The sequence below is a fragment of the Periplaneta americana genome, chromosome 9 (assembly GCF_040183065.1).
Source record: "Periplaneta americana isolate PAMFEO1 chromosome 9, P.americana_PAMFEO1_priV1, whole genome shotgun sequence".
Classification (NCBI taxonomy): Eukaryota; Metazoa; Arthropoda; class Insecta; order Blattodea; family Blattidae; genus Periplaneta; species Periplaneta americana.
Window position 1 is genome coordinate 83,549,814 of NC_091125.1, and position 15,901 is coordinate 83,565,714.

At 32.9% G+C, this 15,901-nt stretch overlaps 1 protein-coding gene across 2 annotated transcripts; it reads left to right on the top strand.

The window, feature by feature from the left end:
- The first annotated feature begins 1,112 nt into the window (after window positions 1-1,112).
- LOC138706144 (U-scoloptoxin(16)-Er12a-like) lies at window positions 1,113-12,148 on the top strand. 2 transcript variants are annotated; one of them, XM_069835129.1, is made up of 4 exons: window positions 1,113-1,258; window positions 9,174-9,275; window positions 9,880-10,003; window positions 11,929-12,148. In XM_069835129.1, the coding sequence occupies exons 2-4, from the start codon at window positions 9,182-9,184 to the stop codon at window positions 12,032-12,034; spliced, it is 324 nt and encodes a 107-aa protein (XP_069691230.1). In that variant the 5' UTR covers window positions 1,113-1,258; window positions 9,174-9,181; the 3' UTR covers window positions 12,035-12,148. The 2 variants fall into 2 exon arrangements, with proteins under 2 accessions (XP_069691230.1, XP_069691231.1); XM_069835130.1 differs by having other exon boundaries at window positions 1,125-1,255.
- Window positions 12,149-15,901: the final 3,753 nt, after the last annotated feature.

Below are 15,901 nucleotides of genomic sequence, written 5' to 3' on the forward strand. Positions count from 1 at the left end.
CCTCTCAGCCCCAAATATTTTTCTAAGCATCTTATTCTCAAATACCCTTAATCTCTGTTCCTCTCTCGAAGTGAGAGTTCAAGTTTCACAACCATACAGAACAACCGGTAATATAACTGTTTTATAAATTCTAACGTTAAGATCTTTTGACAACAGACTAGATGACAAACGCTTCTCAACCGAATAATAACAGGCATTTCCCATCTTTATGCTGCGTTTAATTTCCTCCCGAGTGTCATTTATATTTGTTACTGTTGCTCCAAGATATCTGAATTTCTCCACCTCTTTGAAGGATAAACCTCCAATTTTTATATTTCCATTTCGTACAATATTCTGGTCACGAGACATAATCATATACTTTGTCTTTTCGGGATTTACTTCCAAACCTATCGCTTTACTTGTTTCAAATAAAATTTCCGTATTTGCCTAATCGTTTGTGGATTTTCTCCTAACATATTCACTTCATCCGCATAGTCAAGAAGCTGATGTAACCCGTTCAATTCCAAACCCTGTCTGAATCTTATAGGCCTTATATTACACGTATTTTGTTTTGAATTTCTTGTTTATTCCTTTTATTTTTGTATTTCTTTTGTTAAATTTTATATCGCATTCCTTTTCCTGTACTCTTCTAGATATGTTACTTTCTCATTTGATTCATCGTTTACCTTTCCGCATTCTTCCTTGTATTTTCTTGTATTATCTTATTTTCTTTCACTTCACTTCTGCTTGATGATATTCTTAGAAATTTATTTCTTAATCATTGTTTGTCTCTATTTTTATCCAGTTTACTAGTCATTCACCGCCTTGAGTCCTTTTTCCCTTCTTTGAGTTTTGAAATATATCTTCAGTCTGCACGCACTACGTACCTAACAAAAGTAATGAAACGTCATGCCCATGTGGTCAGTAATGCTCTAAGCCACTACATGGTGCAATACACTACAAAACAATACAATATCTATACACAGTACTTATAGGAAGGAGATATACCTGCACATTCGTCTCGTGTATGAGTCCGGTTTTTGGTGGGGAAAACTGGACTGCATTAAGTTATTACTCCGATAGGACTCGACAAAATGCTCGTACTATAATTAAAATGTCATTTCTTATCACAGATTATGTTCGTTAGAATTCACGATAACCAGTCTGGAAAAGTTCCAGATTGACGATCTGTTGCTAGACGCCGCATAGCATTGCTTAGTGTGAACAAGACAGCATCGGGTAGCTGCAGAAGAGGATAACTGTTCCTTTCACCAAGGTTGTAAGTAGTCGTGAGCAATTATATATAAATGCATGCTGTTAATATTTTTGTGGATTTCCATTTATGCTTTAAACAGATCATCTCGTCTCCCAGACACATATTTCAATAACTTCACTTACTTACCTTATCAGTTATATTTAGCGTTACAGTAAAATAACAGAATTTTTATTTTTATACAATATCATTTATTTACTTCTTCACGTATGTAGTTAATTACTTGTACAGTATTTATCCATTTTATTTTACTTTCTTTACTTACTATTTATTTACATTTATACTTGTTTATTCATTTAATTAGGGCCTATTTCAAGTTTTTACATAATAATTTACGTAGCCTACTTCTTACTTAATTGTCTTATGTATTCATTGTTATTTATGATTATTTGCTCATTACTCCTTTACAGTTAAATTAATTTGCTTAATTATAATTATTTATTGCATTAATTCCGTTTATTTTATAAATAATCTATTTATTTGTGTACTCACTTTATATTTTACCTAATTTACTTTGATTAGTTGAAGAGGTTTATGAGGTGAAGTTGAATTGAGTTGGTTAAAATGAATGGAGAAATTCGGCAATAATTTCTCTGAGAGTGATACTTATTAATCCATTAACTAACATATTTAACTATTTATTTACTCATTCATTTATTTATTCATTCATATATTTATTTATTTACTCATTCATTTATACATTTTTCCATTTTTTCTTTACTTCTGTATTTCTTTCTATTACGTCCTTAGGCCTACATCTTTACTTCTTTCTCTCTTTCTTTCTGTATTTCTTTCTGTATTTACTTACTTGTTATCTTATTTAATTAAATATTTATTTACTTATTTAAATATTTATTTATTTTCCTACTTAAAAATATTTATTTCTCTCTTTATTTATTTATTTATGATGTATTTATTTATTTATTTCTCTTTATTTATTCACACATTAATTTATTCTATTTAATTATTTATGTATTTGTTTACTAACTTATTTGTTTATTTATTTCTTAACAATTTTTTATTGATTAACATAATTATTTACTTGTTATTTTTAGTTTACTTACGTACCTAAGCGTTTTAATGTACATTAAAACATGTAGTTATTTTAACATATTTTAATGTTTTGTAATTATCTATTAATTAATCTCATGATACTATAATCTACTTATATAATCTACTAATCAATTTTTCACATACTTACTGATCCATTCATTTAAGTATGTACCTGTTTACACGCTAAATATTCATATATTTACTTACTAATTTATTAATTTATTTTGTCTTTTGCCTCTGCCAGCATTCATATTCATATACATAGTCGTACACAATTATGGTGTACACATGTTTATATTAGCATTATAATTTCATCTTCCAGAAATTCTCTTACAGAGTAGTAATATTTATTTATTAATACGTAATTTATCTTCAATAGTGATTAATCTTTTACAATTTTGACAATTTATTGTAAAAAAATGTTACCTGAGTATGGAGATGTTTCATATTAACTCAATCTATGTGTTAAAAATTAAAAATCAGAAACAATTATTTGTTTTTAATAAAGGGTTTTTAGTTTGATTTAATAAAAATTAAAGTTATAAAGTATATATAACTTCAACGTTACTGTTAAAATATTGTATATTTTAATATAATGTTTGCAAGAAACTTTATTTTAAGACAGAAGATTATACTTCTGATTTTTTGAACAAGAAAAATTATTTTACAATTCACTAAGTGACTCCACAAAAAAGGTTTCCATAGCTAAGATAAGAATTTACAAGTGAATAATATATATATATATATATATATATATATATATATATATATATATATATATATATTAATTCACTTCCATCTAAAGAGTCTTAATTGTAAGAACAGAAATAGCCGTATTAATATAATCTTTGCTATATAATTTGTGTGTTCATTCCATTTTAAAAATCATCATATATAAACCAAGAAAATTTTCATTACTTCGAGACTGAATTTAAATGCTATTAAAATTGGAAATAAAATCTCACTAATAGGTATAAACCTATTACCAAAATTTATACAAAGCATCTTTTTATATTAATAATTAATATAAATTTGAAAGACCAGTTTTTTATACTGAGAAGTACAATTTCTGTTTAAACTTCTCTGAGTTCTGTGGTGCAGCTACAACCGATGTATCATCTGCACACATTAGAACCACTCCTTCAGTTATACAAAGAAAAAAAATAGATGGGTCCACCACAGATTGCTGTGCAAATCACATGTTTAAGAAACATGTTTCAGAAACATTATTATTTATTTGCACCCGTAATTTTCGGTTTATCGGATAGAATTTTAAAATATTTAAAAAGTATCTCTAAATCCAAATGACTGTAATTTGCTCAAAGTTATACGTAAATCCAAGCAAACGAAAGGTTTAGAGAGAGCAAAGAAAAGTCCTAATAACTTAATTTCTAGCGAAATTACATACTAGTAAAAATAAATGCAAAAAAATAAAACAAAAACAAATTTGAATTTTTCGGTATTTCTTTGAAGATAAATGCCCCGAGACTGGGCGGATTTAGATATGTTTTTAAGATTATATCTAACCTAGACTCGTCGAAATTTGCAATGAAAGCGAGGTATAAGCTCGAGAACAGCCTTTTTCCCTTTTTCTCCCACACGCTGTCTTCACTATCCATTCCCGTTCATCTCCCTTGGTCCCACGCATGCCATTTACTTTAAAATTGTGGGCAGATAAAATTTTGTAAATGACCTAACCAGGACATGCGAAAATTGTAATCTGTGTTTACTGAAGTCGCGTCCAGACTTTTAGGAAGGTTTTCTTGTCAGAGAGACGTCTTGCACAGATGCCCCTGCAACCTCCACTCCTACAGCCATAACAAAGGCTGGACTGTTTCTTCCTCTCCTTTCTGAGTAGAATTATTCTGGGGAATAGCTAGTGGAAACACACACGTTACTGCTACAGTTACGTTCATTTGTCGAAGCTAATAATTATAATTTATGTAGTTACTTTCAAGTTCGCGAAAACTCTGGAATGAACACTAATAATCTGACCAGAATTTACCTCCAACTTCATCCTAGTGATATTATGTTCTCATAATTAAACCGCAGAACTTCATGCAATTACATGTTTTTGTTGATTTGGCATATTTATTTATTTATTTATTTATATATTTAAATATTTATTTAAATATTTATTTATTTAAATATTTATTTATTTATTTATTTATTTATTTATTTATTTATTTATTTATTTATTTATTTATTTATTTATTTATTCACACATTCATTTATTATCTCCATTATTTACATATACATTTTATTAAATTATTTATATATTTGTTTACTAACTTATTTGTTGACTTATTTCTCAAAAATTTTTTATAAATTAACACAATTATTTATTTATTATTTTTAGTTTACTTAGGCCTACGTATCTAAGCATACCTGCCGATTACGGTTTTTACGTTGAGATGAAGCCAACTTTATTGTGCATAAATGCGTATTTTCAGGATTTTCCCTTTTAAATGCATATTATTTTTATTTTGCATATTTAAATGCAAATATTAAGATCTTTTCTTGTTTTACCCGATTTATTATCTAATTTCAAATTTGTCTCATAAAAATAAGAATAATTTCCAAGAAATATAAACATGATGTGAGAAATAAAACCAATAATTAGTTAATTACTGTTGAGGACATGAAATTGCTGCGACGACAAAGTGTAAGTTACTTCTCTCTACTGTATAAGTTGGATTTTTTTCCATGTTAACATGAGGCTATTTCTGTGTACGTACTATCGTGTAAGTGTAATGTTTCAGAAAGCAGTGCGAAAATACGAGTCGTCTAAATGTGATTCAGACTTTTACTCTGATTTCATAGAAACAAAACTGAATGTATTTAAACACCTGCGACAATGAAGTCACCTGTCACATCATGTGATGTCGAGAGATCGTTCTTGACATTTGAACTAATCTGACAGATAAGAGAAGAAGTTTCACAGTAGAGAGCCTGGAGAAACAGTTGGTTGTTCACTGCCATAATAATTACGTGAAAGGCAAAGGAAGTTTAAAAGAAATTGGAAAGTTAGAGATGTGTCCATTAAAATATGTATGTAAATTTAATAATAATTAATACATTTACAGAAAAAATACTTAATAAAAATGATGGTTACTTCAAATTATTTTCATTTACATCATATTATTAAATCAAATAAACCCATAAAGTGTACTTTTTACTGCATATATTTCAAATTTTAACGTACAAAGTGATCAGTTTGGGTATGGATAAAATAGAAACACCATAAAACATTTATTACTGAATTATATTTGTTGAAACTTTGTACATACAACACTGAAAGATGGGAGATTCCTCAGAGCTCAACATGACCCCCATTGCGCACCCTGCACAACTCATAACGGTGATGCAATTCAGCTCATGTCCGTTGTAACATAAGAGGTGTGATCTGTTGAAAAGCTTGAGTAATTTTTACTCTCAGATCATTAATGTTCCTGGGTTTCTGTGAATAGACACTGTCTTGACAAAACCCTACACGAAGAAGTCATTACGGATTAGATCTGGGGAGTATGGGGACCAAGTCAAGAAATAGCTGCTTCTCGTATTGGGTTTCGCCTGAGACTATCTGCATGTTTTCTTTTAAAACAGAACCTGTTTTGATATCACAACATTATGGAATCATATTTAGGTACATTACGCACACCATACACACGCCGAAATTCCCTTTGAACTCTCAAATTTAGCATACCAAAGAACACATTGTGCCCGCTGTTGATTTGTAGTAGCCATTTTAATCATCTACGATTTTCATTTGTCCTTTCAGATTATGCATATATGGAAACTCCCATCTTTTAATCGGAATATAACCAGCGAGAAATTTTTCCTACTATCATAATAGCTTTGTAATAATAAATTAATATTATCCATACCCAAACGGATCAGACTGTATATTTGAACAATTTTTACTGCATGTCATGATTATCTTCTTCCTCAAATTATCGTCCGAAAACCTGTTCTACTACATCAATTTTTTCGTTTTTTTTTTTTTTTTCCGTTGTTGGTAACTCTATAGCATCTATTAGATGCTTTATGGTTGTGCTAACAGATGGAGTTACTTGTCAACAATGTGACGCTGAAACGTGTGTTCAGGTTACTGCCCAGCGACAGTCCTGACGTATTTTTATATTGTGATGATTGGTTAATTTATATTAACCCGGCACACTCACAATCACATTCATACAAATTTCCAGACTCTAGACACCCAGGGAATTCCTCTTCTTCAAGAAAAATTCACCGAGAGCCTAGCCCGGGAATCGAACCCGGGACCTCCTGATCTGGAAGCCAGCATGCTGACTTCGTTCTTTTATTGAGCATTTTAATCCTTTTATACAGTATATCGAATGATAGCCGTCCAAATCTTGGATTTTAAATGTTGGCATCCTAATCAATTCAAATGAACAAACAAGAAAATGTAAATTGATGTTAAAAAAGTACATAATGAAATAAAAAAAAAAAATAATAATAATAATAATAATAATAATAATAATAATAATATTCTGCGACAAGATGTGGTAGCTATCAAAACAATAAAAATTTATAGAAAATAAATAATATACATTTAATATTATAAAGATGAATAGAGATGGTGATTCATGATGTTCAATGAAGATTTTAAAATGGTTGATGCAATTGTCTAAAGAGTCTTTTTCAGAAACCTTTAATTTTCTGAGAATCTCCAATGTAAATTTGGGAATTGTTCCTCGCCCACCAAACATAAGTTTTTATAAAATTAATGAATAATAAATAATTAATAAATTATAAAATAAAATTTTCATAAAATTCCTGCCATCTCCAAGACACGAAAGAAGATTACAACGAAAGAGATATAGGCCTACTGACCTGAAATTTGACTTAAATGTTCAAGAAGACCTCCATTGGATACACCCTTAATACATATTTCATGTCTATATTTTATCTGTGTTTTCCCCAACTAAAATGAAACTTGTTACAATAAAATTTCCGTTCGCAAAAAATTAATAAATATGAACTAAGTTCTTGAAATATTGTTTTGAGTAAACACCATTAATTTTCGTACAACTTCCTTTTAATGAGAACACTTATTATTTTTCATAAAAATTATTATATATCAGAAATGAATTAAATCGTAGATACCTAATGCGAACATCATTTTTCCAATAGGGTAAACTAGGGTCCATAGGACAGTCGGGCATGTTGGACACTCTGTACTTTAACGTGTTACCTCGCCACTTGTGGACACCACATTCTGCTAGAAGTCAATGACGGAAGTAGCCACGAGTGGGGTAATTCCGTCATTGATTTTTGGCAGAATGTGGTGCCCACAAGTGGCGAGGTAACACATTAAAGTACGGAGTGTCCAACATGCCCGACTGTCCAACAGACCCTAGTTTACCCTATTTTACGATAAATCGCTGTTAACTAGAAGGGCAAAACGACATATACAGTACGTGCAAGACATAGCAAGATAATTACCTTTGACATGAGGGATGCCGTCAAAATAGACAATCGAGATTCTGTAGTAATTACATGCAATTAAAGCATAATATTCGGCCACCTACAATATTAAATCGTTTCATAAGTAATGTCGGATTTTTAAGTTTTGGCGTTTTGCAAAAATGTTAATGATTTTTGTAAATTGGGCTATGCATTTTACAAGACGCTATGGTTATTATTGTATATTGTAAGCTTGTGACAGTCGTTAATTGTCAATATAAAGAATATAAAATGGTCGTGATAAAGATTGACATTAGAGTCCTCCTAAAGAACTATTGGAAACAAGGCTCGAAAATATATAAAATCTAGGATGAAGGTGTCATTAGTCAGTGTGCAGCACAACGTTGGTTCAAGAGTTTCAATAATGAAGGAGATAGTAAAGGTTTTCGTCGTCCGTCCTGGAGAATCTAAAGTATGGAATATTGAGAATACACGCTGTGTTTTGGAAGAAAATTCACAAAAAAAGTATTCGGAGATTGTCAGAAGGACATCGTCCTTCAAAAGATACAATACATCGCCACATTATGACGCGTAGAAAGTCATACAAAAGTTACTCATAAATTGACACCTCAACAGGCTCAACGCAGAGTGAATATCTGTCGTCAGATTATCGCTAATCCCAGGGATAATAGCTTTATCAGGAGAATTGTCACGTATGATTAAAAATGAGTATGTTACCACAATCTAGCACCTCAAAATAGTAGCTTGGTCCCAGTCAATTTGCCAAAATCGTCAACGAACAAAATCGGTTCAGCCCCAAAGTAATGTTATATGTCTGATGGAATTTTGATATGTGATTCACTGGGAGTTTGTCCCCAGGGGACGTGCAGTTCATACAGATCTTTATTCTCAACAGCTAGGCCGAGATCATGAATTTTTTAGAGAGAGGTGCCCTGCATTAGTTAATCTAAATATTAGTAGAATATTATCTTGTAACAGGACATTGGGATGTTCCATACCACTCGATACCATGAGAAAGATATAAGAACTGGAAGGAATCGAACTGCTGTCACATCCGTCATACAGCCTTGATCTTACGCCTTCAGATTACTGTACCATTTTATCGATTCATGGCCCACTTCCTGCAGAGAAGAAATTTCCAAAACTTGGAAGCCGTTAAATGGTTATCACCGAATTGTTCGCATCAAAAATCAGAATCTGGTACAGTCACAAATCTCGCTAAAAGGTGGCTCAAGACCATAGGATGTAATGGCTTTTACTCTGAAGATTAGATTAATTTCTTGCCACAGTACACTCCAACTAAAATTTTTCCACATAACTGATATTACTTATGAGACAGTACCTGCATATCCCATGTATTACAGTACTCGTAAATTTAATTGGATTCTTCTCTTAAGAAGTAATAAAACTGTTTCAGATATAACAATGAAATATATAATACTTCTGAGCATAGCAGCGCTACTATTTGTGGATTATGCAAACTCCGCCACATGGTTCAGAGATATTCCAGAGAGAGAAGGTGAGTGAGAGTGCATTACTGTTCGTCGTTTACGTTTATATCCTGTTTCATTTATATATCAGCAACACGATTTAGCACTCCTGACACTAATTATAGCGGAACTATTTTGAATTTCGAAATCAACTAGAAAATTAGGTACGAACTAGATTACGCTAATTATTGAAGTATCATTTTGAATTTTGAAACCAGCTTGAAAATTAGAAACAAACTAAAGTTCTCGAACCCCTCGTATTGAACAGTTTATTTTCAACAAGTCATAGCTCTGTCATTTCTTATTATTCGTGTTTTAGTCACCATTTATTTACTGCATTTATTTATTATATTAACCCTTGCATAGTTTTTTATTTTAAAATTTATTTTGTTGTTTTTTATTTCTTCAGTCGTTAATTACATCGTTATACCTATATCTTCTTTTCTTAATTTCTTACCTCGTTAATTTCTTTAGTTGTCTATTCCGTACTTTATTTTTCCTTCGGTTGTTCTGCACCATCACTATAATATTGTCCACGATCTCTAATAACCTTGCAGTTAAATTAATGCTAGGCTAAATAAAGAATTTCTGTGCGACATAATTTATTTCCTTTTTCTGTCATATTTGTTGTAGATTCCCCTGGTAAGTGTTTCATCGAGCTGGACGAGGGGGAATCTTTCTACAAGGAGGGTGAATGTCATAGATATACATGCTTGAGAAGTCGTCGCGCCGGCTACATGACATTGAGTGGTTCCTCGTAAGTATATTATCTGAAAACCCCATCATTACACTTTTTACACGCGTAACTTGTGTAAAATTTTAACCAAGAGGTAAATATGAATTTTAATCACATAAATTGTGTTTTCTTTATAGCTACCTTCAATTTTGTATTTTTAATAACTAACGAGTCTCAATTTTCTATTTTTATTTCTCCTTTTATCCACTCGAGTCCTCTGCGATCTTGCGCTACATTTCATGCAGACATCTTCAATTGCACGGAAAAGCAAAAACACTTTCTGGTCTCTTTACCAGGCTTTTTTTTTTCTTTTACAATTTTCAGTATTTCGGCATTACTTAAAAAAATCCATCTTGCCGGATCAGTGTGGATTTTAAGTTAATCACTTGAATTTGTTTAATCGAATCAAGCTAAATTAGTCTTGCTCTTACTGTTAGCAATGTCGATGTTAATGGAATGCCAATAAGAAGTACTTAGCATGGCTTATAATTACTGGTTTTGGCACTTCTGATTTCTTTATGTTGCACTGCCTAGTTTGCAGTTTCCCGATGTTTATGCAAAATCCCTTTTGATCTTTGAATATAGTGTTCTTTTTCCACTTCCCATTCGCAATGCTCGGCGCATGATAATTTTCATTTTATCGGATATAATATCTATTTCACTGTTTTAAAGCCTAATAATAGTGACAACAAAATGTATAAATTAATAACAATTGGTAGGCTGTATTTTTGTAAAAGAAGAAAAACGCATCGTTGTAACGTTGTGCAGTATCAAATCGCTTAAATTTTTGATAAGAAGAAAAATGAAAAATATTCTGCTGAAACAATGAAGTTGTGTAGCACGTGGAAGACAGAGTGACAAACAATATGACGTCATACAAAAATTCCTATTACATGGTTGTTTCCGATCTCTGATAACGAATTTGAATGAAGTCATGTGCGTCAGGTATCACACCGACAGCTGAATTGCGACGAGAAGTGACAGACCAGTAGTGAGTAATTTCATAGAGTGCACGGTATATCACAGTAGCAATGCCCAAGAAAATCGAGCCTTTTTGGGAGGGGTACATAACAACTCTTTCCGATGCCAAGTACAGTTACGTGAGAATCATAGGAGCCTGCAAAAACGTGGTTTCGTTGTTTCCAAGAAAGGCATCTTGTGTGTAATAAGACTGGCAAAGCTCGGATGGGATTAATTCCAGAGTGGAAAAAGCAAGCAAATCCACCCCGTCACAAGTCGCCGACCCCACGAGATGATACAAATTAATTCCATTCGAGCTTTGCCAATCTTATTAAGTACACAGAAGATGCCTTTCTTAGAAATAACGAAACCTCGTTTATAGTAGGCTTCTTTTATTTTCGCTTAACTGTACTTGGCATCGGAAAGGGTTGTTATGTAACCCTCCCAAAAAGGCTCGATTTTCTTGGTAATTTCTGCTGTGAGTCGCCGTGCACTCTGACTATGAGATCACTCACTACTGGTCTGTCACCTCGCGCCACAGTTCAGCTGTCGTGTGACTCCTGACGCACATGATGTCATTCAAATTCGTTATCAGAGATCGGAAACAACCCTGTAATTCAATCCTCTTGAAATTTAGTATATAATCATGTCATTCTAAGTTCGTTATGAATATGTTACTTTTATTTAGAAATTCTTATAAATGTACTAGTTTTAACTCAGATCAATAATAAAGTATGTGGTAGGGAAATTAAAACAAATTAACGGTTGTTAGTAGCTGTTGTCACATCTGTTACTAACATTTTAGGGAAGCTCACAAACACAATATAGGCTAATACTACATTATTTTACATCTTTTGAGTTTACCTCATTTTTGCTACCCAGTGCAAATTCATGAGTTACACCGTTGGTAGAGCCGTTCCTGACAGCGAAAATAATTATTTCTTACCATTTCTATACCTCATAAGATAAAACAAACGATTTTACAGATGTGGAACTGTGGGGCATCCGGAAGAATGTATACTTCTGCCTGAAGACAACACAAAGAAGTACCCCAACTGCTGCCCTGAAGTTTCCTGCCCAAATAATCTGTAGAAAGTTTCAACACGGTCGCCACTAAATCCTTCAAAAGAGATGTTAGCTTTAAGTAAGCATATGAGATGTATGCTTAGGAAAAATCTATAATAAAAATTAATTATTTTTACTACAGATATAATTTTCATTTCAGTGGCCTGAATACATTTTCCTAATGCCAGATACAGAGTGAGTGAAACCTAAGCAATCGGCATTCTTACTGAGCCTCGAGGTTTCCGTCTGAAAGGAAATGCTTTGGGTTTTCCCGGCATCTTGTGTGCTTTAACCCTGGCAAAGGACACAATGCTTGGTTTCCTTAATCAACTGTTTAACTAAGTCGACGACAGAATTCTACATACACTTTACAGTGTTAATGTCTGTCATTTGTCTGAATTTCAACCATAGTTACATACACAATACATAACGCATTTTCCTCACTGAAATGCGTATACTGAAAAATAAATCCTAAGAGTTATGTTTACGAAGTTTCGGCAGTGTTTTCGAGGTTACACAACCATCGAAAGAGTGTGTTGTTAAATTATTAATAAGTGGTGAGAAACAGGTACCATTCTCGATAGGCTAAGAAGAAACATTGCCCGGAGCGTGATCTAACAAAAAGAACAATTGAAGACATGTCTGTACGGAAAATGCTTTTCTGCACTGTGTATCTAATTACCTTTTTAGTACAACAATTGACAAGGCATTGTGTCCTTTGCCGGGATCAAAGCAAGCAAGATACCCGGCAAACCCAGCATACTGACTGCCACACGGCAACTTTGCGGCTTGGTAAAAATGCCGGTAACTTAGATTTGACTCACTATGTACTGTCTTATGTGTTGTATTTGAATTGAATTTTTTAAAAGGGCGTAAGTCATTATTTTTTACATTTTCATTTTCACCGTAGTTTCGAAAGTACATCGATAAATCTATCGTTTTTACTTGAAAGACCGCCAATAACATTGTTAGTTGGCTTGTTAGAGGCAAGTTAAAATCACAATTTGCTTTAATTGGTCAGTAGTCAATGACATGCATCGTTTAAAACTATTCAATTGACAGTGGTGACTGAGTGTGAACAGCTGAAAATAGAAGAAATATCATAAAAAGACTGCTGTTTCTGAAGACAGAAGGAACAAACAATGAAGTGAGGTGCAATGTGTGCCTAATTCACCTTGAGTATACACATGACAGAGTTGGATACATCAAAGTATCTAGTAGTATAAATGAATTAGTAAACCACGCATTCTTCATGGCACTTCTGCGAAAATCTGTTCCTCCACGAACAAGCCCAGTCTACCCAGCATTAAAAGTGCCAATAAAACATAAAGAAATGCAAGACTTGGAAAAAATGAAGCAGTAGATTCTACATCTCAAGTGAGTATACTGCATTTTATGAAGAACTTTTCAGCTGTCCTACAGAACAGTAATGCAGCGTACGATGACTGGAAAGCAGTACATCTCAAGTGAAAAGGCTGATTTCTCTTCATCATTCATGATATGTTCCTAATTTTTTTTTCAGTTATAAAATTATTATACATTCTGTTTGTTGATCGTTTATGATTTCCAGCAAAGTAATTCAAGAATAGCACGAAAATATCTGTATCTTATTTGATTTTGCTTGTTATCAAATTGATTTTATTAAGAGGGCGGTTTTTTTATATTTTAAATCTCAATAAAACCTGAAGTATCCGCATAATGCGTATAATTACTTTAAAAACCAACTGTAACCTAGACTATCAGCTCACATGTCCAAAATTATGTATTTCCAAATAGTTTTCCTCTAACATAGTTTTCTTTTCAATTTCTCACAAATTTACTTTTCCTGACTTACGCGCTTTCAAAGAAACCGATTCATTTATACTCAGTTTAAACTGAGTCTCACTCAATGATAACCCCTCGACTTTGAAAATCTGCTTATAGTTCTCGAGCACTTAAGAAAACAGATGACTAAAATGTCTTAATTAAAAAGGAAGCAGGAGGAAGAAGAAGAGAATTAGGGGAACATAGAAACGATGAGGAGAAGAGGAGAACATTGAAAAGTAGGAGGAAAAGTTAATGAAGAAAGGAAGAAGCAGAAATAGGAAAAGAATAAAGGGAAAAAAGAAGAGAATAGAAAAATAAGGAGTACAAGAGAAAGGAGAAATACGATGATAAGGGAAAAGGGGAGAATAAAGAAAATAAGAGGAAAGTGAAAGAGCAGTCAAATGAGAAGTAAAACGAAGAGGATTAGAAGTGGGGAAGTAAGAGGAAGGCATATAATAAAGATATATTAACTATAAAATGTAAATAAATGGCAGAGAGAATAAGAAAAATAAGATGAAGCAGAAAGAGAAAGACAAAAAGAAGAAAATGAAGAGCTGTGAGATATCGATGGCGAAGAAGTGAAACCTCGTATCTGCACAAAATTGTCATTTATTTTAACTACATTGTTATTTAGAATAACTATGTTATCATTATGTTCAAAAATTGGACAGTCAACAAATACTTTGCCCTCAAGCAGAATATCTTGAAAAGTATAAACATACATAAAAAGTTTATCTATTTTAAGAGAAATTAATTTTTAAAACAGTTTCCTGATTCACGTGAAAATTCACACATACGAAGTATCACTTCTTAGATATCGGTATGGTAGGCCTACACATCGATTTGTCATGTAACAGGAAGCCATAATATAACATCGTGACTCATTTTCAGTTTTCATCGTGTGTCAGAAGGGAAATTTAAGAGTTCCGGAAGAGAAATTTTGTCTTTTTGCTCTCGGTATGATGAAGAATTAGTTTTATGGAAAGAACTCCCACGAGCGGCATCTTCTTATTAAGAGAGACAGGGAGGGAACGGAATTTTATTCAACTTCACCCTTGGTCTGAACCAATTAATGCAACTATACTGCCGCTTCATGTAAGAGATCTTGTGATTGGCTGCGGACCGTCCTGGGAATTGAGGAGGGTTAAGACCAAGGATGAACCGAGAGGGAGAGAGGCGGGAACAAGGCAATTAAAATATACATACTGGCGAAACCCAAAGAACAAAGAAGCAATGAATAATAATAAGAAAAGCGGAGAGAGAAACTGACATGCATACAGAAGATCAGATAGCAAATTGGTATAACAAGAGCAAGGAAAGAGGATTGCAGACAAATAGAGTTCATTAAGAAAGAGGCCAAAAAAAAAAGGGAAGAAGGTTAAGGCGTCTGTTCCTGTTGCCTTTTGTTTTTCTTTTTTTATTTTTGTGTTGTTTCTTTTGCAGTCACGTCCCTTGTCCGGGTGAACTGTAATTGAAAGTCGTGTTGGCAAGACGGAGCTAAAGTCGATGCCGTCGCTTAGTCCCTTCTCTGCTGAAGACACGTCTTCAAACCTCATGCATTTTGAATCCTAAAATGCTGTGTCAGACTTGCAACCTAACCCAGCCGTCTCACCTCGTTAACTAATTAACACAACTGTTGTCGATATGCGCCATATAAAACGTTGTAGATAAATAAACAAGTACATGTCTAGAATCACTCAGACTGTCTCAACTATTCTTAAGAATTCAGCTCTCTCTACTCAACTAAATTAATTCAAAGACATCTGTCTGCTTGTCTGTCCCTATACTGTATGTCTATCTGTACTTCTGTCTGCCAATACCCGTCCACATAATATGGAACTATCGGTGTCTGTCAGTATCTATCTAACTATCTGTCTGCCAGTATTTATTTGTCAATGTCCATCCATGTACATATGCCTATCTATATACCTGTCAGCATCTTCCCTACCTCTACCAGCAAATTCATCGCAAAACTGATAACATTAGAGACGCTTGCAAAGAAAAACAAGTCTGTCTGGGTATTTTCCTTGACGCCTTGATGAAGTCTGGCATGATGGCCTACACTTATATTAAATATCACACTTCTGG